The 22,687-nt window shown below is 38.1% G+C and overlaps 1 protein-coding gene across 1 annotated transcript in view; it reads left to right on the forward strand.

The window, feature by feature from the left end:
- LOC106957123 (A-kinase anchor protein 6-like) overlaps positions 1-22,687 on the forward strand; it is a gene marked incomplete at its 5' end in the record, with an annotated part of 181,928 nt that overhangs the window by 43,751 nt on the left and 115,490 nt on the right. The window contains 2 exons of the mRNA XM_015048354.1: positions 7,168-7,264; positions 8,457-8,659. Of these exons, the coding sequence (XP_014903840.1) occupies positions 7,168-7,264; positions 8,457-8,659 (300 nt within the window). The remainder of the gene's footprint in view (positions 1-7,167; positions 7,265-8,456; positions 8,660-22,687) is intronic.

Here is a 22,687-nt window from a genome sequence, read left to right on the forward strand (position 1 = left end):
AATTAAAAAGATTTTAAGTTGGGAAATGTGAGCAGGTACAGCAATAAAGTGAGACTAGAAAATTCCAGCAGAAATTTTAAGGGGCCTGCCAAAGTGTGCCCATCACTTTAGTCCCAGCGTTTTAGATTTGTCAGTCACTGCTCTCCCTATGCATTGCTATGGGCAGGCCCCAATAAAGCCAAAGGGCTTTTTTTTGAAGAGTAATAAGGGCAAGATGAAGTTATGAAGTCAGAGTGAGGAAGGTTAAATGACATGGAGAAAGAAAAGAGAAAACATGAGAGAGAGGACAGGAAATGAGAGCATTTCATTGCTCAACATATAAGCTCTGAGGAGGAAAACAGAAAACAGATGATGGCCAAATGAGGAGACAGAACAGTGGATCCTCGGGGAATGCCATCATCCTGCTGTAGCTCTCGCCTCCGTATGAATGGAAACAATTTGATCACCGTTATTACAAAGACTCTTTGATCAAATCATGTCTCATCAACTCAAAGCTGTCTGCTGTGTGTTTATCTGCCTCTGATCAGCTCAGCCCAATCAGCAATCTCAATGACAAACCTCAATGTCAGCTTGGTATCAGTGCTCTGAACCTCTTGCCACTGTGCTTATGCCAGTCCTGAAAGCTTGGTATTATGGGTAATCTTCTGAGATTGTCCCACTATGGGCTACGGGCTCATATGCTAATGCTAACAGGTGGTCTAATTACTCGGGCTTTGAAGCTGCTTAACTTACAACTAAGTATATGTACTGTATGCTAATCAGAGCAGAACTTCCAACCATCAAGGCAAGAGCTGCTAATACATCCCTAAGTTTGTTTAACTAACCCAAGCTGCTAGTTTGTTTTATACACAATTAAGTTACTCAAATTCATGAATAAGGTTCACCACTGTCAGATCTTCCTTCCTTCCGTCCTTCCGTCCTTCCTTCCTATCATTTTCAGGTGATCACTGAAAATGTTCACCTGACCTTTGGTCCAAACATACTTGAGTTTTGTTTTTATTCAGCTGAAGAAAGTTATCATGCATGCAAGCATTAGAATGCATCTACTCAACATCTGAATGGGTTGATAGTCAACTGGTAACATAATGTGGAGCTGTGGTGATTTATTATAATTATGAGGTGAAAATGACCTCAGAAAATTAAGATTGTTTTAGAAAACGGCATTAAGCTGAAGAAAACAGCCATGCTTCTGATGAGAAAATTCTCCTGCTTTCGAGATCTGAACTGTTCCATCTGTAACTCTAACTTTTTTTTTTCTATCATTCTAACTTTTGAAATTTTCTGTTCCTTGGAAAAAACTTTTCATTGCCTTCAAAGTACAACTGAATGTCCAATTAAACAGATACTTTTATGTTTGTATTGAGAGTCAAAGTCGGTCTCTGCAAGTCAAAATAATGGCTTTTGCTGAAGACGGTAGGAATATTTGTGTGTGTACGCTTGATGAGCATCTTCTGCTAATGCCTTTCAGACTGATCTTATATTTTCACTTCAGTTCTGCATGTATAGGCATGTTAAATATTCCTTAAATAGGAAGATTTAACATAAAGTTAAATAGGGTTTAACCCTGGGTACCCCGCATAAGATTGTTGTCCTATGAAAAGTTATCTATTGACACAAAGAACTGCCTGACCTTCAAGAAAGACTCCGAGTCAAGCCCAGCCCAGTTCTCCAGTCACTCCCATAACATACCATGGTCCAAAGAGCCAAATGCTGTATTCAGGTCCAGTAACACCAGCTAGTTAGTTAGTTAGTTAGTTTAGCTCATTAAAATTCAATTCTGTTTAGTTAATCTCCATCACAATCTGAACTCAAAATTGTGCTGAAAAGTTGAGTCTAACTTCAGGGTGTTTGAGGAGAAAACAGAGCAGTTAGCATTCAAACCAGCATCTTTTAATAGTTTTTTGTGTAATTCATCAGTTTTGTATTTAACAATAAAAGCGAGAAATATAAAAACTACTGTTTGTCTACCTTCTCTTTTCCCTGTCTGCAGCGCTGCATAAATTTGCTACGGTTTATCCTTCCATATGCAAACACAGACACATAGATTTCTAACACACACAGCCTCCCATTACCGCCTGCTGTCTAACGTGCATAAACGCTGAGCTGCTTTTCATGCCTTATCATCCCGTGATTGATAGTTGGCTTTTCTACTCTTATCGATTCCATGCTCTCCATATATTAAGCGGAGGAAACTGAGCTAAATCGTTGGTGGAGGAAGGCGTTGAAATACGATTGCTCTCTGATAGCCCAGCTAATCTGCACAACCTAAATCCTTCCTAACAACCAGCCCTATCCCAGAGACACAGGCTGTCATGCTGTTTCTTCTGTAGCTTTGATGGATGTATTTTATGTTTATTAGTTGTGAGGTATTCATCAGCTTATCAGGAAATAAAGTAGGTCAGAGAGGCCTCTATGAAATTACACTTTCAGCAGTGAGATTTAAGATAATTTATAATCAGCAAAGATTAAAGAATAAAGATACTTGTTTTTTATTTGGTGGTTGTATAAATGTATTGGATCTGTGGTGGAGAGGCGAAGAAGCCAGTCATGTTTTATGGGTTAACTGTTATTTCAACATGTAATGTGCAGTGTGGTTTCTATTTGCTTACACAAAGTAAAGAAAGAAGAAATGTTACGTTTTAATTAAAGCAGGTGTTTTCTAAGTACGGGAGCGCTAGCCCCCCTCAAAGAGCAAATTGACAACCACCCCCTCCAAATTACATTGTTGCTATTTTTGTTTTTGCTGTTGCTGTACTTGAGGTTCCATTCATCTTTCACAGATCTTGTGGAGTTTACCTGCATTAGCTATGTGTTGCACCACATGTGATCTTCAGCTGCCTTTTGCTAAAATTATGAATTACTTTCTGATGCGACTAGAGGTTATTTAGTTTCCTGTTTAACAAAAAGCAGACAACTTCAAATCCAGCACATGAAGGTCCTAACTTTAAATAATCATGGTCATAATTCCTTTTTTTATTCTTTTATTATAACTTGTAGGTACTAAAAATATATCTGTTTTGTCTCTGGCATAGGGCATGGTGAAGTTGGCTAATGTCCAATTACATTTTCTGTTTTCAGATAGCTCTATGTGCATAGAAACACCACTCATGTTTTCTGTTTTTCCAATATTATCTATTAAAATGCACTAATTTTAAAGAGATTAAAATGTATTTACAACATTTTATTAAAGTGTCACACCTCCTGTTCATATCACACAAAATAATGACATGTGGTGGCTTTTTATAAATCCAGCCTCTTTATCTAGGCCAATAATTAGTTGGCCTAGATACTAAAATTAATGGAAAGATTGTCACAATTATCTCCTTCATGCATTTGTAAATATTAATTATATAGTTGTGTGGAGATCAGACAAAAACAAACATGTGGGATTGTAAATTTAAAATGAAAGCCAAGCTCTAAATGATTATATGTTGAGCACTTTTAGTCAGATTCTTCCAGCTTCTTGTTAGTTCCCTGGGTTTAAAATGCCCTGCTCCATTCATCTCCTCTGTTTATATCCTGCTCCATAAATATTGGCTGTGTGGGGGTGTGACCTTGTCATGTGTTGACTGATGCCATGGGCCATCTATCTCTCATCGAAGACGAAGGAATCGGGAAAAAATGTGGAGATGCACCGAAGCTGCATGCTGGCTTTTCTTTGCTTCTTCTCATCGTGTTTTCTTTTTTTTTTAAACAGGAGTCTCACATCCATGTGTTAAATATCTTAGAGCTTCTATGTTCAATAAGAGTGAGAGAAAACAGACACAAAGTCAGCCAGAATTTTAATCAAGCATTCTGACAAATAAAACATTCATTCTTAGAGCAGCTTCCAATACCTATGAGGAAACGAGCATACAGTATCTCTGGAGCAACAGGAATGGCTTGATCTAGGAGTCTGGGAAACACACAGTGGTCCTACTTCATCATGGGTGGAGGAATACTTTCTCAATTTCCTGATACAATGCTTAGATAAAATTTCACCTCCTTTGTTTCATCCTTTCAGCCATTTTGTAAATGAAATCAGGGTCAATTTAACTTTAATTTTCAATAAAAATTTTAAAAATCATTTAATGTGAAATGAAAACAGGTTTTTGCAAACTAATAGCAGATAATTACATTTTCAATAAGTAAACTAAATGAGAGCATAAATGTCCATGCCCTTTAAAATGACTGATCAAATTCAATAATGGTCAAGCTAAGACAACGCAAAGAAAAGATCACTGAATTTGGAAATGAGAGAAACACCCCATCTTATGGAAAAGGTCTGGCAGCTTTTCCTCTCGGCCTCAGAAAGGATTAGCCAACATCACTTATTGTAAACAACTTTTACTGACCGCATGCAAAGTGCATAAGCCAGAAGCTGACACTAGTCAGTGATGGCGTTTAAAAAAACAACTTTATGGGGTTTCCACTAAACTCAAACAGAAATACTTTCAAACAAAGGTGTCAGTCATGTACTTCTACAGACAAAAACGGACAATTGTTTTAGGTCAAGTTGTTTACATATAACTACTGCTTTTCTACAATAAAATGTACTTGATACCTTAATTTTCTGGCCAATCAGAGCTTTGAAATGACTGACCTGCTGACCAACTTTGGCCAATAAGGATTTTTATAACTGACACTTCAACGAAATTGCTACATTTCCAACAGTTGGGTGACTGGGTAAGTGCAGATGTGACCTGGTGAGCAGGTCTGTCAGTCAGTTCTCTCTCGAAGTGGTGACAGTGGCTGATTTTCAGCCACTGTCACCTGTCCCTTGTGGAGGAAGATAAAATCTTTGACATGTATTGACCAATTTGCAATCACCCAGAATTAAAGAAATCAGGGCAGATCTACTGGAGCACCCCTAATATCAACCTGTGAGCTAAAAATAGATTGATGGAATTTTTTTGATGCCATCTGCCAAAAAGACTGTCCTTCTCTATTGCTCCTCTAAGGGATCTGGAAGATGGTGTGTCTCTGTACCCACTCCCCTGCAAATGAACCAATCAAAAGCTGACTTCAAGCCAGCGCCGCCTGAATGGAACCACAGGTCTCAGGGTGCCAGGGAGTGGGTAGCGGGATGGAGCTGAGCTCTAAGCGCTAATGCAAATGCCGGTTTGAATCCGTAAAATGGCTTCAAGATGATGGGCAGTGGAACGGTGGTATAGCTTTGATCCCTGAGTCAGAGCCAGAAGCAGAAGTGGAGACTCCTCCACTACCATCAAGAACGCAGCAGCATTTCTGAATAAGACAATGTTCCCACAGCCTCAGGAAGGGCTGAGTGTACCCACTTGAGCTCTGACCTGCCTACACCCTGTGGTTGCTAGGTAACAGGGCAGTAATATTCATGAGGTTTTTGAAACGTCTCGTTTTCCAGACACCAAATGAACATATAGCCAAAAGAATGCTCAGATTTTCTAGAAGCAGTAAAGACCCAGATGAAAGTACAGAAATGTACAAAAACAATGTTATAGATCCCCTTTAAAGAAAGTAATGAATGGAAAAACTAAAGCATTTCTTTCATTTAGGTTTCGACAATCACACCTAAAGCATTTCATTTATTTATTAACCGATTCAGATTGAGTTTTTTATTTTGTGCTTTCTTTTGATGTACTCATAGAATGTAGTCATAGGAGAATGACACAAAAACCACCTAAGTGCACATATACACACAACCTACCGTAGTGTGCTGAGAACGAAGTGTGTGTATTGTGTGAGCATGCATGGATCTAAATATCAGTGTGCAGCATTTCCCACTGCAGCACAGCAGGTTGTCAGAGGTGGTTAAGTCTTGCGGCTTGAGCTCCTCCAGAGAGACTCATGCACACACTAGCCAACCTACGCGCGCGAGCGCGCGCACACACACACACACACACACACACACACACACACACACACACACACACACACGTACACAAATAAGATCAGAAAGAGCTCTAATGGTGTTCAGAGACCAGACTGGAGGGTTTTACCAACACTGCCTCAGGCTACGTTGTGTCTGTCCATCTATCTATCCATTTAACCATTTATAATCAGTTCATCCAGCATCATATCTGCTCTCATTTTTTTATTCATCTTCCCCTTTGTGTTTTTCCTGCTAACTATACTAGAGCTCTCTTTTTCTTTATATTAAAGTACAACTTCCGTTTTCATGTTATCACCCTTTGCAAATTTCTAGGTTCAGATGTATAAATTGTACAATAAGTGACAAAATGTATTACATAATTATATGTGATGACAATTTGCACTCCTGCCTTTAACTGCAGATGTTTTAGGAAATCTGAAATGTTGTTTCATTACTGCTGTTCAAAGCTTACAATCACTGTGGATGCTAAATGCAACTGCAGTCAAAATCAGATGAATTTACCAATGGGAGCTTAAATAGTATAGTTGCATTCAAACTTACAGGGTCTCTTTTTTAAATTTATTTATTTTTTACTTTGTGAACCAATCAGCATCCTCTCCTCTCAGAACATCAGTGCTCATAAGTTAATCATCTCAAACTCTAAATGACCAAAATAACTGCAGCTACCTAAAATAGCAGCAGAAATTTGGCTCATGCATGTTTGCATAATGTTGCACCAAATTAGATTTGTAAAAAAAATGTACATAAGCAGAACTTTGTGAATTCAATTAAATTCAATTAAATTTATTTAATTTGTCTATTCACAGCAAATGTCATCTAAACTGTACAAAAGAATTATTTCAATTTAGTCATACATACATTCCAACTGATTCTAGTCATCAATAGTACATTACGCTGAATTAACTATTCAATTATTACCTGCTTAGTAGTCTCGGAATAAGGCATGTGCTGTATAAAAGGAGAGTCACCAAAATGGAAGAAAATGATGAAAAGTCAAATTACATTCATGGCGCTTTTGGTCCAGAAACACTATAGGGATGACCAATCAAACTGAGAACCTAAGCTCCATTAGAAGGGTTGCAGTGAGCCATGCTGTGTCCAGAGAGCTGATAATGTTTTTTACTGTGAGATTCTGGTTAAGAAAACTAGCTTACTTTGCTAGATTTTAAGCATGTGCATTGATATTTTCTAGAATTATCTGATGGACAAAAGAAACCTTCAATTTAGCTACTTTAAAATAGACTGGTAAAGTTTCCAAACCCCTGAATTGTTCTGTTTATGGTTTTGATTTACAGTGAACTTTGTTTCTCTTTTAGACCTTCAAGCTGAATGTGGACAGTCAACATGCGCTGAAGGAGAGCATATTGGCAGAAGGAAAAGCACTACTCGGCGTCATCACCTCCCACCAGCTGGGTATATTCTTACTTCACACATTAATATTATTGTTATTGTTTTTACCTGGATTAAGCCAGTGGCCTTCAGGAAGTAAACCTTATTAATGTGGCGATGGATAAGGATGAAGACAAGAAAGGAGATTGGGGCTGAGGGATTGGAGATGTGGAAACAAACAACAAAAAAAGACAAAACTGAGAGCTGCAATTAAATTCAGAAGTACTGTAATTATCCCAACGGCAAATAAAATGTCAGAAATTCAAGTATCTTCCATCCACAGCAATCCCAAAAGTCATTGTGGATGGTGATGCTGTGGGTAGGAAGGGGTCTGGTAGCAGTTGGTCTCACAAAAACTAAAGAATCTGTGATAGATCACTGCTGCTGTAAAACAGTTTCACAACTGGCCTGATACGCTAGCTGCTCTACTTTCAGGCAGCAGAGATGATATTCCACAGTAACATGTCCTGGATGACACCAAATTCTGCTAATCCACCTCCTTTGCTTTTGCTGCTCCTCTCTAAATCTCTGGTTAGAAGCCGAATAGAGAGACGATGAAGTAGGGATATGATTCTTATTTACTATGGTCAATAAAAGAGAATTTCCTGCTTCTCTCCATCTGTTGGTCCTGCTCTGCATCCATGAAGCTCTGGGATTTGGGCTCATAGTTCAGGTATTATTTGATTTATTGAGATGAAACTGATCAGCTGGTCCTGGTGGTAAAACAACAACAAAAACATTCTTGTTGAAACGGTTATAGTTGGATAAAAACAACTGTCTGACAGCATAAGACCAAAAGACCAACTGCACAGCATCCCAAACCACAGGGAATAATTATTCCAAAAAACACTTAACATATGTAAGAATTAATGTAACAGACCTGCCTTCTCCAGTGACAACTAAACTGTATAAACTTTGAGATGGCCGGGTCACCAAAAATGTATTTACTTCAAAAATGGTCAAAGCACTGAACCTTCTGGGTGATACGACCAATAAACACAGTTCAAAAGACAAAACTATTGAATAAGATTCACTTATCAGCAAACCTTTTACAAAACTCACAACAGTGCAGTTTTATTCCCCATGTTTTGTTTTGTCAAAATAGGTTGGTTGAAAGAATTTTCTAGCTTACCAAAGCAATATGTAGGCAAGTTATTTTTATAACTATTATCCTGTCTGACTTGTTCCCTGGTTCCTCCTGTCCTTATTCCTCCAGCTCTGAAGGATATCCTCCATATGGTTGGAAGCCAGTGGGATCAGCTCCAGTGGCAGATCCGACGCCAACATGGATGGATGCTCCGCGCCCTTCGTTGCATCCAAACCCGCCTCCTCTACACCAGCCATTCACAGCAGCCCTGTGCATCCACACTGGAGTTGTCAGCCAATGGGCAGTTTCCATGCCTTGCAGAAGATGTCAAGGTAAGCAACTAGTGTGCTCCGTCTTCTCTATGACAATTGTTTGTTATTCTACTTGTGTGCTTTTTGTTTATTTTTCATTTTGTGAATCCTTTTGTTTCCTCTCTGGTTGATCCTCCCTGCATCCCTCTTTATCTGCTTGGACATGCAGCTCACAGTTATAGCAACTCATCACCTATGGAACACTTGTGTGTATGTTTATTCACTGTAGGTGCCAGTTACCTTCCTGGCTTATATATAATTTTGCTGTTGCAATTTTTCTTACATAATTGATTGACAGAATTTGCATTTTTGCAATGAATGTTTAAGTTAGACTGGTCAGAATTTCTCTACAAAAAGGGTAAAACTTTATTTGAAGGGGTGTGCATAAGACTGACATGACACTGTCATAAACATGTCATAACAGCAGTCATGAACATGAAGGAGTCTTCATGACTATGACTTATAAAATGTCATTCGGTAAATAATGACACTTTTAGTGCAAATTTCAGTAGAACTTTGTGTTAAGAGTCATTATAGACCTTACAATGCAAAGTTTACACTTTTAGTGCAACTTTTAGAGCAACTTTGTTGTTCCTCTTTGTTTTCTCATGTAGGTTTTGTTTATGCTTTACCTAATATTATGTTCATTCCTTTGGAGTTTGAATGCAATTATTCAGATTTTTTTTTATCTATGAATCTTTTTTTGCACCTTAAGCTTTGATCCATAAAACCCCAAACTTCAGTCTGAGGTGCCAATCTGCTGACTTATTGTTGTTGGCTGATTGCACAGCAAGGATGCAAACAAACTCAGATAAAACCAAGCATTGCACTTAGTGCACGTGACATAACACACTTCATGCAGTTTATGGCCTATAACAGGGGTGTCCAAAGTCAGTCCTCGAAGGTCGGCATCCTGCATGTTTTAGTTCTCTCCCTGGTCATCATGTGATGAGCCGTCATCACATGATGGCTCATTAGAAGGCCTAAGGAGAACACTGACTTGCTGAGGAGGTTGTTGCTACCACTAGGGAGAGAACTAAAGCATGCAGGATGCCGGCCCTTGAGGACCGACTTTGGGCATCACTAGCCTAAAAGAACTAAAGATAACTATAATGTGACTCTCAATGAGGTGGAAACAAACTGGCTTTGTCTTGTCCAAAGACACTTATGGTTGTTGTAGTCAGCGATACAAAAAAAAGAAAATAGAAATTAAAAGGTTAGAGATTTAACATGTCTGAATAGTCACTAAGGTATGTAGAAGCACTACAAAAATGATCATTTTGTTCATGTGTAATCATGTCTTGTTAATAGAGATGTGTCAAGATCTTTGTTTTTACTTTAAATTTGAACATTGTTTGACCTCTGAGGTCGCTGTGATGTCTTCTCCAAATTTTAAGTTCTTCGACAGCAGACCTTTTTTCTGCCTGCTCATTTTTATCTCAGTGATGTCGATTCTCTGACTGGTCATTTTAATGAACATTGCCTCCTCTGTTTTATACAATATCTGCTGTGTTAAAAAGAGGTTATTGCCTGTGTCAAATCCCACACTGTAGGTAAATGATGGTATCTACTCCTTAAAGCGTTTTTGTAGAAAAATTGAACATTTGTGGAAGAAATCTAATTTACAGTAGCATCTTCTATTCTTAAAGGATCTTCTAGCCTCTTTTAATAATGCAGTTAAAGAAGCAAGGATAACATATTTTTCTAATTTGATTGCTGGGAGTAAGAGCAACTCTAAATAGTTTTTTATGCTATCAGGGTCATTACTACCTCATCACAAAGGATCTTGCATGTTCTTGAGTGAGAAAGGTATAATTTTGCCCAGTTTTTGTCTGAGATCTGGAGCTTGGTAGGGAAAAACATCCTGTAAATGAATCCAGTGCTCCTAAGCTGCAGGATGGGAAGATGTGGATTTCTTTGCTGCAATAAACGAGACGGCCTTTTTCTTGCAAGTCTGAGCATTCACTCTTTATTTTGGTAGGGGTGTATTCTTGCAATGACTGGATGTGGAGCCTCTAAGTTACAGCTACACAGATCTGATGAGCCCTGTCCATGTCTAACAGTGTGGGGAATGACTCTGGCTCAAAAATCTTCATCAAACATTCTGTGATAAAAACAGGGGGCCGATGACCCTCGCCCTTCTCCATTAAGTCAGCATGAATGTTAACATGTCTGGACCTTTTTTCCAGGCCATTGCTTTTAAGCTTTATCATCTTGTTTACCTTTATTAGCATGTTACAGGTGGCTTCGAGCTCCAGCAATCTGCTTTGAGTGTTGTTCATTGATGTCTCCAGTAAAGCCCAGTCCAGTGAGGATTGAGCAGACAGCTTTGAAATGGTCTGTTCCTCCAGGCCTTGCAGCATCACTTCCATGTCGGCCCCTGTCAGCGGAGGCCCAGAGTTGCTAGCAGTGTCTAGTGTTTGGCCAGTCTCTATCGTTTGGGGGTTTTCCTCCTCATCAGGTTCTTGTTCTTAAAATGTTTGGGTGTGCTTTTTCATTGTCTTACCCATTTCGGTAGATGGGTAAGATGTTCAGGGCTTACAGAATATTTTTCATCTGTTTTTAGAAGGATTTCACAGAGCTCTTGTGTGCTGCCTACTACGCCATTAACCAAACAGGAGTCATAAAATCTTTGTATCTGCTGCCCTTCTCTGTCTTCCCTTCATTCACTTTTTCCTTCCTCCCCTGTGTTCAACACTTTCTTATCCCTTTCTGCTTTAACTTTGCAGTCTGCTCATTTGAAGAGATCGAGAAAATTCCTATAAATGTCAGGAAATATCAGTGCTAGGGTGGTGGGATTTAGGGACAAGGAGAAGATGCACTCATGCCAGCAACTACATCAGTTCGACATTACAACAAGCACTACAGATTAAGACACATGTACACATGTCTTAGTGAACAGTAGTAGTACTGTGGTGAGGGAGCGCAGCACCATGTCTCTGCATGTTGTTGTGTGAAGTGCATCTTGTTGCATGCTGACGATGGAAGAAAAGGTGAAGTGCTTTGAAGGTGTGAACACACAGAGAGAGAGAGAGAGAGAGGGAGAGTTTTAATACCAGTGTGAAAGCAGTGTAATATTTAACAGCTTAAGGAGATTTGTCTGTCACATTGCAAGTTTTCAGAATGAGTCTGAAAATATGCACACACAATTACACACTTACAAATAGCCAATCCTAGTTTCTTGGATACTGAAAGGTGGATTTGTGTTTTCAGCGACAGCAGGTAAATCTGACTCTCTTGGCTGTTTCAGAACCCAAATGTCATCATGTTTCGACATTCAAAACTCTTTAAGCACATTTAACAAGAACACGGTATGTCCACGCATGAAAGGGACTGTCTAGTATGTCCCAATACTAAAATTCCAAGCTACGTAGTTCTTTGCAATACAGATAAGAAAAATGTAACCAATGATCGTTTGGTCTGGCGTTTTTAAATTAGTACTTGGAGCCCAAATCCACCCCAGTCCTTGAAACCCAGAAACCTGTGGTTCCGGTGGGTTGTCCAGGCAGGGCGGTTTGAAGTTGTCTGTCGTTTGGTTCATATGCTGTGGATGAGTGATCTTTCAGATCTCAGTATCAGAGGTTGCACTTGACATTTTGTTATTTTTGCTGACGGCATCAAAAAAAATCCTGTAATATATTTTTACCCACCAATTTTTTAAAATAACAATGAAATATTCAAATGCATTTAATTTTCATTCAGTTTAATATTCAACAAGATGAATGGAAAATTCACATTGTGCCATCAATCAGATAAATACAGGCAACTTTTTACTATGACAAAAACTACTGACTTTGGCCCCAGTAACTACATGTAAACAATCAAATTAAATGATTGCACTTAAATTATGAACATAAATATGAACTGTACACCCACTTGTACTTAATCAAAAGTGTCAGGATTTTCATATTGATCTGAAGGCTGACAAATTTCAAGCACCACTTAGCCAAAATTTTGAAATCAGGGAACATTTCTCCATTTAAAGTGATCAGAAGTCAACAAGATTCTGAACGAGGAGCATTGGGAGGAAATCTAGCAGAATGTGCTCCTTTTGCACTAGATCCGTTCAACTGTGTCCTGTCCATAATTATACAACGTACTGTCAGCTCCGAGACATCAAACTGTGTTGTTCATTGTCCAGGTCAGAGTAGATAGACTGATGAGAACTTTTCATTTATCTATTTTAGTAACCTGTGCAATGTACTTTCTGCTTAAGGTTAAAAGCATCTGTGTGTCTGTATCTGTATGGAGTAGTCAGGTGTAAATTGTAATTCATCAAAATTACAGAATTTTCTGTAACCATTAAAAACACAAACAAACAAAAAACAGTCTAAGATTGAATCTCTCTCATTAACACCACCCCTGCTCAAATGGGCAATTTATTTATTGATATTTAAAAGATGAAGCTTAGGTAAATATTTTTTCCAGACCAAATGGTCTCAGCAGCTTCAGCAGGCATTTGATCCACAACCACATTCCATGCAGTGCTTGATGCAAACAATGCAGACCCAACCAGGGCCAGAATACAACAGGGCTCTGGTGACTGCAGCCGCACAGGTGTTCTATCTGTGCTACCCATGAATCCGTCCTACCTTGTGGTAACGCGCATGCGCACATCCAATGCTATGTCACATACTACTTACTTACTCAGCAGATTTCTCATCAATACATCCTGCCTGTGGAAAAAGGCAGAAAGATGTAGGCGGTCTATTTACAAAGAAAGTTGATTTGGGGGTTAGTTACTCTTTAAAGAAATACACATTTATGTTGCAACGTTGTGGATGAAATTACTTTAACTTATTAATATTACATTCATTATACCAGTACAGTGTATGTTGGGTGGTGGTGGTTTTAGTTGGTGCCTTAAAGGGCGAGTTGGAAGGGAGGTGATTGTTCAGGATTAGACCAGCCGCCATGTCCACAGGCAGATTTGAACACAGGGGACACAAATCATGTTAAAGAGCTTAACCAAACCTCCCCCCGTCCTTCGGCTACATTGATCTGTCGTCAACGTAGCCGAAGTTCAACGTAAAACAATTTATAAAGCAGAATAGCCTTTCTGCATGTTTGGCCTAAACATGATTTGCTGGAACTGCAGTAAAGTGTTTTATTATGAAGTCATATCAAAACTAAGGGCAAACATGCTAATGTTAGACTAATAAGCTGTCCTAATCAAAAGCAAAAGCAAAATCAGCTCTCTATGTACAGTCAGATATATGTTAAGAAGCAAATAAAGATCTGACTGTCAGGATACTATCACTTTCTTTTCCAATTTAACTTTTGTTTAAGCTGCATAATAATGTTAACCTTCAGAGACTTCAATGGGGCTAAAGTACATGCAGCTTGCAGAGTGGGTCAGTTGACGTACAATCATAATGTGACAACAGAGCTGTTAACACTGAAGATACACATTGTTATTTTACTGCATGTATATGACAAATAATGAATATTACCATGGTCCAAAAAGTCCTGATTATGACATTCAAGATATGCTATGGCTATGAAAGTCGTTTTTGATTTTAGAGACGTATTTAGTATTTTGCCATTTATGGGCTCACATAACGCTCTGCTGGTCATAGTTTGAGTTTATGAATGGGGTAATGCACAGCGACAGAGAAGGGTCCACATTTGTCTGTTAAACAAACGTGTGTGCGTGTGTGTGTTGTGTTTGAAGAATTATCAGGTAAAAAGAGATAAGTGACCTTCTGTGGATCCCTCTTTGGACATTCTGAACTGAATTTAAAAAACTTTGTGTGTGAAAGTGTATGCTTGAGTGTTTGTACACCTTATGATTGTGACTGTTGGCTCTTCCGTGTGTGTGTGAGTATGCGTGTGTGTGTTTGTCTTATCAGTGTAGCTGGTGGAGACAGCTTGTTGGCCCCAGGCCTCCATTTCACCCTACAGACCCCACAGAGAATGACAGAGAGAGGGAAGGAAAGAGGGAGTGGAGGAGTGCAGATACTTGAAGAGGGAGAGAAGACGGGAAGGGGGGGGGGAGGTTGTATGGTTACAAAAACCCCTAATGGAAGGACTCACCAGCCCAGGCTAGTAAAATGCATATGTTTTGGAAGGTGGCAAACATGTTCTGTTTCCTCAGCTGTTCCCCAATATTCTGCTGGCTCAGGAAAATTAGACATTTTTCACTTTTTGCTCTTGTTGTAATTAATCTACCAAACCCACATAATTTAACTTTTATAATTCTGATAGATTATTAGAATCATGAACCTGTAACATCAGAGTGGAGACTGATCCTTAACTTACTTTGAACTGAGAGGGTGGTGGCACCAGGAAGACAAAAGGAAAGATGGGGGGGAGGTAAAAGCTGAAGTAATTATGATCCAGCTAACCAGAAGCATGGTGAATGAAGCATTCTGAACATGCAGAGTGATATCCCAACCCACCCTGTCCTTCTGAGTGATTTAAATATTGACCCCAGGTTATTACAAGCTTTTTAAATCAAATTACCCAGTGTTGGCCTCCTGCCTGATACCTGATAGTGCCAATCAGACAGCTCATCCTGCTCCTGGAGCTCCACCACAGCACTTTACATAAATTGAGATTACAGTTGGGAAGTTTGGGGAGTTAGTTTAACCACTCATGCGCACTTTAGTAGTATAGTCTGTGTTGATGTGATCTGTAAAACTGCATTTCCAAGTTATTGGAAAGTGATAAAGTTTCAGATTTGCAGCTGGAGGGATTTTGTGTCAAACAGCAGCAGCAACAACACTGCAGGTTATCTGTTTGAACTAAATCAAAAGATAGAGGTCTAAAAGATAAAACAGTGAGTTCTGTTTTCTGTACAACACATGATTTAATTACTGTCTCCCTCCCTAAAAAGCAACAGTGTATTGACTGAATCACTGTACCAAAGGAAAAAAAAAATGTGTAGAATTTTTCTAATATTTTACAAAGCACATCTATCTCTAGACTTTGGTAGAAACTGAATCAAGCTGGAGCGAACTGGATATATTTGGGACTCAATTGATCAATTATTATAGAAGTGAATCATTAATGTTCTTCTGATTGAAGCTCTAAGTTGTTTCAGGTTCTTCTGTTCTGGTTTTAATCCGCTCATGCCTTAGAATGAGTTAAAGCTCATTCCCTTCACTTTCTCTGAAGAAATGAATTGCACAGTTTGAAAAACTTTTTAGTCAAATGTTTTTTGTTTTTTTTGTTTGTTTTTTTTTCAGTACTAAAAGTTAATATAGTTCATGACCACCACTAGAGCAGCTAGTGAAAGCTTTTGAAATGACTCTAATTTAATGATTCTTCAAACACATCTGATTACGGAATCATTCTTTTTTATTTTTTGAAATGTTAAAAACTTGAAAAATGCCTTGAACACCCCATCTCACCCTCTCCCACTTGCAACATCTATAGAAACCACATGAAATATGCAAATAATTAACGGTGATGCCAATAAGAAATAATTAACGCTGTCTGCTCTCTCTGGCAGCATGCCAATGCACTCCAAAATGTAATTTTTAAAGTGAGTTTAAAAAAATCCCACCCTGCTCTTTCTGTTGTTGCCACCGGCATTCTGACGTTTCTCTTGCACTCTGAAAGACGGAATAAATTGATGGTGCTGGCACATGCTTTTTCCTATTTCAGTTTTCTATTTCCATCTTTCTCGAGTATTAATTCCTGGAATGGTAAAAGTGGACTTTAATTAATTATTTAAAAAAAAATAGTACATAAGTGTAAAGCAAAAAAAATTAGAAGACAATCCACTGATATATTTACCCTTTGACATGTTCAGTTAAAATATCTTAAAGATATTCTGTAAAGTAAGTTTCTAGTCAAGTAGCAAATATATTTAATAAATCATAGCTTAAAGCTAATTTATTTCATTATCTCAATTTACTAAATGAAACACCTATTAATCCCACACACCTTTTTATGAGACGTTTTTTGTCAATCATTCCCAATGATTGGCTTAGATCAGGACATGCTCTAATAGACGTTCTTCTGGAGGAAGTCCTTTCTGTCAGATGCATTCTTCTGCCAAATATCCAGTAATCACTACAAACCAAAGACATGGTTTATATTCGTTTAACCACAATGTTTGTCTCTGACAGGACTCGAGGCAGGCATCTTCCAAAAGATATTAAAACTTAAAAAAAGTCTGTTTTGAAAAACAATGTTTTTATTTAAATACTAAATCAAAATGACTTGTGACAAATAATTCTTGAAGTGTATTTGCCACTTTAAACACATGTTGAAGCTTTTGAACCGCAATAGGTCTGAATTTAACATTTTTGGTGTAAAAATGTCCCATATTTCAAAATGAAAGGTACAGTGCATTGCAAAAGTATTTGGATGGAAAGTCTGGTGTGGATAAACTTGACTGTAGACTAAGAGCCAAACTTTCCCTGAATTTACTATATTTTTAAGACTGAAGGCACATAGGTGAGCCAGAAGCGTTGACAACATAGTAAACAGAGATCATTTAAAGAGCAGATATTGGAATGGAAAGCAACATGCTCACAGACCGGGAAATGCTAACTGCAGTGGTAACTGCTAACAAAATTTTGGAAACATATCTTTGCACAGATTTTTAGATCTTTTTATGGGTATGTATCTACCAAGATAAGCTTAATAAATAATAAGCATACAGACAATTAGGATTAAAAAAAAATATTTATACCTCTGGGAAATTTAATAACTCTCTCCACCAACCCTCTTCAGGTCAAAGCTGGGACTCACTTTGTTTTGTCTCTGCTCACCATCAGTTATATTGCTTAAAAAGCCAACAGTCTACCTTACATATCCACAATTAGCATCAGTATACCGTCTATATGCCATTTATGCCATCTATTTTTAGGTTGTTTGATAATTACGTGAGAGAAAGTAAGTCTCTCTCTCTCTCTCTCTCTCTCTCTCTCTCTCTCTATATATATATATATATATATATATATATATATATATATATATATATATATATATATATAGTCATTGCAGATTTTAATCCCATATCTTATGAGCAAATCAGACATTTTGAAAGAGCCTTGTCTCGTTCTGCTCTGGGTATTTTTCAGCTGATTGAAAGGATGTTCTGAAACAGTGGACACTATTTATTTTTCATTAGGGAACGTTGACGAAGGAATTTTGCTCTAATGAGAAACCAGTAAATGTTTGCACAGACACACAAAGCACAAAGACATTTCATCAACTTGAACATACACATAATTTGAAATGAATGACTATGCCTGGATATAAAAAATAGACACAAACAAAAAATACTCATTAACAAATGGACTCTCTCTCTCTCTCTCTCTCTCTCTCTCTCTCTCTCTCTCTCTAACACACACACACTCACTCACACTCTCCTCCCAAACCCAACACACATGCAAACACTTGCTCTCCTCCCTGGTGACTTAATTACATTCAAGATCTGCTCTTTAAGTCACACAATCAAAACCACATTTTGATATCATTTCACTCATTTGTATTCATACATCAAGGCATGCACATTTTCTATGCAAACTCACTGACATGCCTTCTCTCTGTTTCTGATCAAAGTATTTCCATCTTGTTCTTAATAAAAGAGAACAAAAACACTAAAGGCTGTAATTACTCTATAGAATGTCTGATGTGTGCTTTGTAGCATTAAATGCAGTTGTAAAACTCTATTTACTCAAGTTTTGCTGTTGCCACTCCATATCTGAAAAAAGCAAAACGCTTGTCTTATATTTTCCTGTTAGGTTGTCAGTGGAATATTTATCTGTTATAGTATAGATTGGTGACTGGTGATAAATTAGGTGAAAAAAGTAATGTTTTAGAGGTGAATACAGAAAAAGCCAACATTAGAATCTAGTTAATGCATCACATAAGGTATACCAGACCAATATGAAGTCAGAAAAAGGCTATTCTCTAACAGTGAAAAAGTAAGGGACAAAAAAGAAGGTTTTGAAGAAAAGATTCAACAAGAACAAAAAGCAACATGGAGGAAGAAGGGTTTACTGAAAGAGGAAAAGAAGCAATGCTGAGATGTGGAAAAGGGGGAGTGAAGGATGTATGAGGAGGCTGGGGGATGAAGGGATGTAGAGATGGATCAGACAGAGGAGTGGAGGCTGTTTTTGTCTCTCTACCTGTGAGGCACAGTAAATCAGCAGCAGATAAGGTAATTCAGTGAGTTGTACATCATCAGGCTGTAGACAGTTTTATGGCCAGCAGATTGGCTGTAAGGGGTGCTGATTACAATGAGAGAAAGAGCAAGAAACACGAGGAAGAACAGGGGAGAAAGCTGTTTGGAAGTAAAACTCTATCAGGATGAGGCATGATAGTGAATTCTAGATATGATGCAATTGACATGAAGTTTGTATGTGTAGTGTGAACTAGGTGAAAAAATAGAATCTTAGAGGTGTCATGTAATTTCAAACAAATCACCTTATCTTTTGCATCATGTCAAAAAATGATGAACACTGTTTTTTTTGTTCACGTACTTTTGGAAGACATAGCGCCGAAACACAACATAAAAGAATACAAGCAGCAAAGGCCTGCTGGATGCTATGGTGAATGTCTTACTGGGAAACTTTGATTCCTATCATTCATGATTGATTCATTCAAGGTTTGATCAAGTACATGCCTGCATGAAAACCTTTTCTGGCTGTCTTCAGGTTTTTTAAGAAATGTGAATAGCTAGCAGTTAATAAATTAATGGTATGTACATGTAATAGGCCTGCACAGTAGAGCAGTCAGTAGCTCTGTTGCTTTGTAGCAAGAAGGTAACGGTTCAAATCCTGGCCTGGTATATTTCTGCATGTTCTCTGGCTTTTCCCCAGAATCCTAAAACATGACCGTTAAAATGTCCTGTCTAAAATCTGTCCAAAATGTCCTGTGATGAGGCAGTGTGTGTGAGCGTGCGTGTGCACACATGCGTGTGTGTGTATGTATTGTTGCTTGTCTCTTGTCTGTGTTGCCCTGTGATGGACTCGCGACCTATCCAGAGTGTGCTCTGCTTTTCCAATGACAGACAGCGACAGTTAGATTTGTTAGGAAATGCCTTAATACTGCAGACTTAGAGATACTAGAATTTAAGGGTGAATAGATGAGGACTGCTTTGTAACAACACTGTCGGTTATGCAATCTATTACTGTTTGATGGATGAGATGACGACTTTTCCCACTCTCTTTTATTACTATGATCTTTGCATTTTAAAATTTTGATTATTTTAGGTTGATTTTTGTCAAAAAGGTAATTTTCTCACTTTTCTTAAATTCTGCTAAGTAAGCAGATTTTGTCCTCTTGCAATGGCAAGTTACATATTACAAGAGGACAATACATCTTTATTAACATTTTGTTAGGCTTTAGTTAGTCTAACAATATAGTTAGTTTTGTTAAACTCTAGTTTTGTTAGTCGAACAAAGCGGGAGTTTTGTTAGACAAAATTTCTAGTTTTTGTATAACAAAGATATTCTATTTTATGTTTGCTAGATAAAAGAAAATAGCTAAAAGTAGCATCATATTGTACTTTGATATTTGCTTCATAAACTTAGCTGTCCACTTTGAACATTATAAAATTTAAACACTACAGTTTTAGCTGCTCCTTGCACAGCATCCAACAGATAGATTGGTCACTTGTTACTAACAGAAAACACCAATAGCCAGTGAACATCATTGTAAAAACATTTTATTAAGTCAACAAAATCATTTGCAAAGCTGATAAAATTTTGACAGGCTGTTTACAAGAAAACAGGCTTTGATTTTAAAAACTGGATTTTAAATCATGTCTGCACAATTTGCTAGGGGAACAGCTGGCATAAAATCACACAGTAAACCAACAGATAACAGGAGTTGAGTTTAGTCAAGGACTCCAATACTGATCATTTACCAATGACTGGATCAGGACCGTGAGCTGACGCCTGGGCTCAGATCGGGACATTCTGACTCTCCACACCAAATGATTACAAATGCCACCGGTGGATAATTATTATTTAATGACTGTCATTGGTACAAATCCAGTTGCTGAAAGGGAGGTCAAGAAGGACAAAAAATATGGCTGCAGAGAAATACCTGCAAACTCGGTTCCTATTTGAGGAGTGAAACCAGAGGGTGTTTATTTAGTATTTATTCTGCACTTCATCATCTCCCGTCGACTAATCCACTGGCTGCTGTACGCACCACTGACCACGCTGTATCACTAACCTCTGCCTGGATCACAGTTAAATATGTGTGCCTGTGTGTGTGTGTGTGTTTGAAAGAGAGGGGGAGAAAAAGAGAGAGAGGATGATGTCTATCCCACCATCTGAAACCTTGTTAAATATTCATTGACAATTATTTCGCTTTGACCGAGGAGTTGGATGGTGCTGCTGCATAGAGAGAAATCTGAGAGGAAGTGTGTGTTTGAGAGAGACAGAAAGACATGGTGAGTGATAGCAGGGAGATGAAAGTGAAGAATAATGCATGACAGTTTAGGAAAAATTATGATAAATCACTTGTTTGTAAAATCAATATATAACTTGCAGCCAAACCAAAAACATGATTTTTTTTTTTTTTTTTTTTTTTTTAGTGAGACAGTGCCCGTTATCTCCCACACACACGCACGCACGCGCTCACACACACACACACACACACACACACACACAAGGTCTAATCATAATAAGATGAGCTTGTTAAATATTAAATATCAAATACCCTTGGTTGACTTTGCTGCTCCCTGAAAGACTGGCTGTTAGTAAAGGAGACAGAAGTAAAACACTCAGCCAGTCCAGGTGCAGCCATCTTTGTCTGCTCTTTCTGATACACTCGTGTATGAACCTAGTCTCAATGCCAAAGAATTAATTATCCTTTGTTTAATTCAAACATCATCCTTTGAGTATTTAATAGCCATCAGAACTTGGACTTTAGATAATTTAGAAGGTTATTAACAAGCAGAGATGTTATAAAGAGGACAGGTATTGAACTAACATCAGCAAGCTGTGTGGTTTTAGCCTAATATTGTAGCTTTGCATGCCGTAAACTAATGTTTAGTGAATATGTTGTCTGCAACTATGTTTATATTATAAACATGCACAGAAATATTTCACATTTACTCAGACACAACAGCATGCACCATAGACTATGATATAGGTTACACCAGTTGTGGTTTGGTTTTGAGGTGAGGGGTCAGTGGGGACAGCCTCATGGTGAGGGAACTGCACCTTTGGTGTGGTGAAGTCTGTAGTGACTTAGTTCCTGGTTGAACCCGCCACACTGGGACAAGATCGATCTCCTCCACCTTCTCCTTGAGCAGTAGTTCAAGGAGAAGGTGGAGCTACTGCTCAAAAGCATGATTGCTTGCTGTCTAAAGGAATGTTGGGGCAGAGCTGGGGCCTAAGTTATTCATTATTCACATAAATGATCTGTGTTATTTAACTCAAAAATTTGAATTGTTTTATGTGCAGATCACACATTTTTTTTGTTGCAGACGACATGGGGAAGTTGCTTAATGATGTGACTGAAACTATGATCAAAAAATCTGAGGTACGAGCATCACAATGGTTACAGAATTTACACATTTCCAAATATCTGTGCAGCTTGGCTTAACTCTCAATGAAATTATCAGAAAAGTAACAAGGCACAATGAAATCTAAGGTAGATACCCAACAGAGTGCAGGTTATTAGAAAGTTAGACCATGTTTTTATCTTGTTCATAAGAGTAAACGGTGTTCGCCAAAGACTGGAAACTCCTGTTGGTTGTCCAACTTTCAGCTGGTTGACTGAAAGCTCTGGTTCACACTTTCCTTTTAGCGACTTGAACAACCTAGTAATCTACCAGTCAGTATCCAGCTCTAATTTATTTTCTAAGCTAAGACTGAACCTGGCCATTCAGCCTCACTTTATAAAGACACTTCAATAGAAGTTTAGATGATATTAGGAAATTTATTAAAGATGAATTTCAAATTCTGGGTTCAACAAAGAGTGCAGGATGAGAAGGCAAACATTGAAAGCCTTAGACAAAAAACGTCATTTATATTCTCATCAGAGCTTTGACTTTGGCTTCCAAATATATATTTTTGTACATCCTCATGTCAAAGAATTAAAATTTAGGCTATATGTCAGTTCATT

The sequence above is a fragment of the Poecilia latipinna genome, unplaced genomic scaffold (assembly GCF_001443285.1).
Source record: "Poecilia latipinna isolate Pla-1442-1.1 unplaced genomic scaffold, P_latipinna-1.0 Scaffold877, whole genome shotgun sequence".
Lineage (NCBI taxonomy): Eukaryota > Metazoa > Chordata > Actinopteri > Cyprinodontiformes > Poeciliidae > Poecilia > Poecilia latipinna.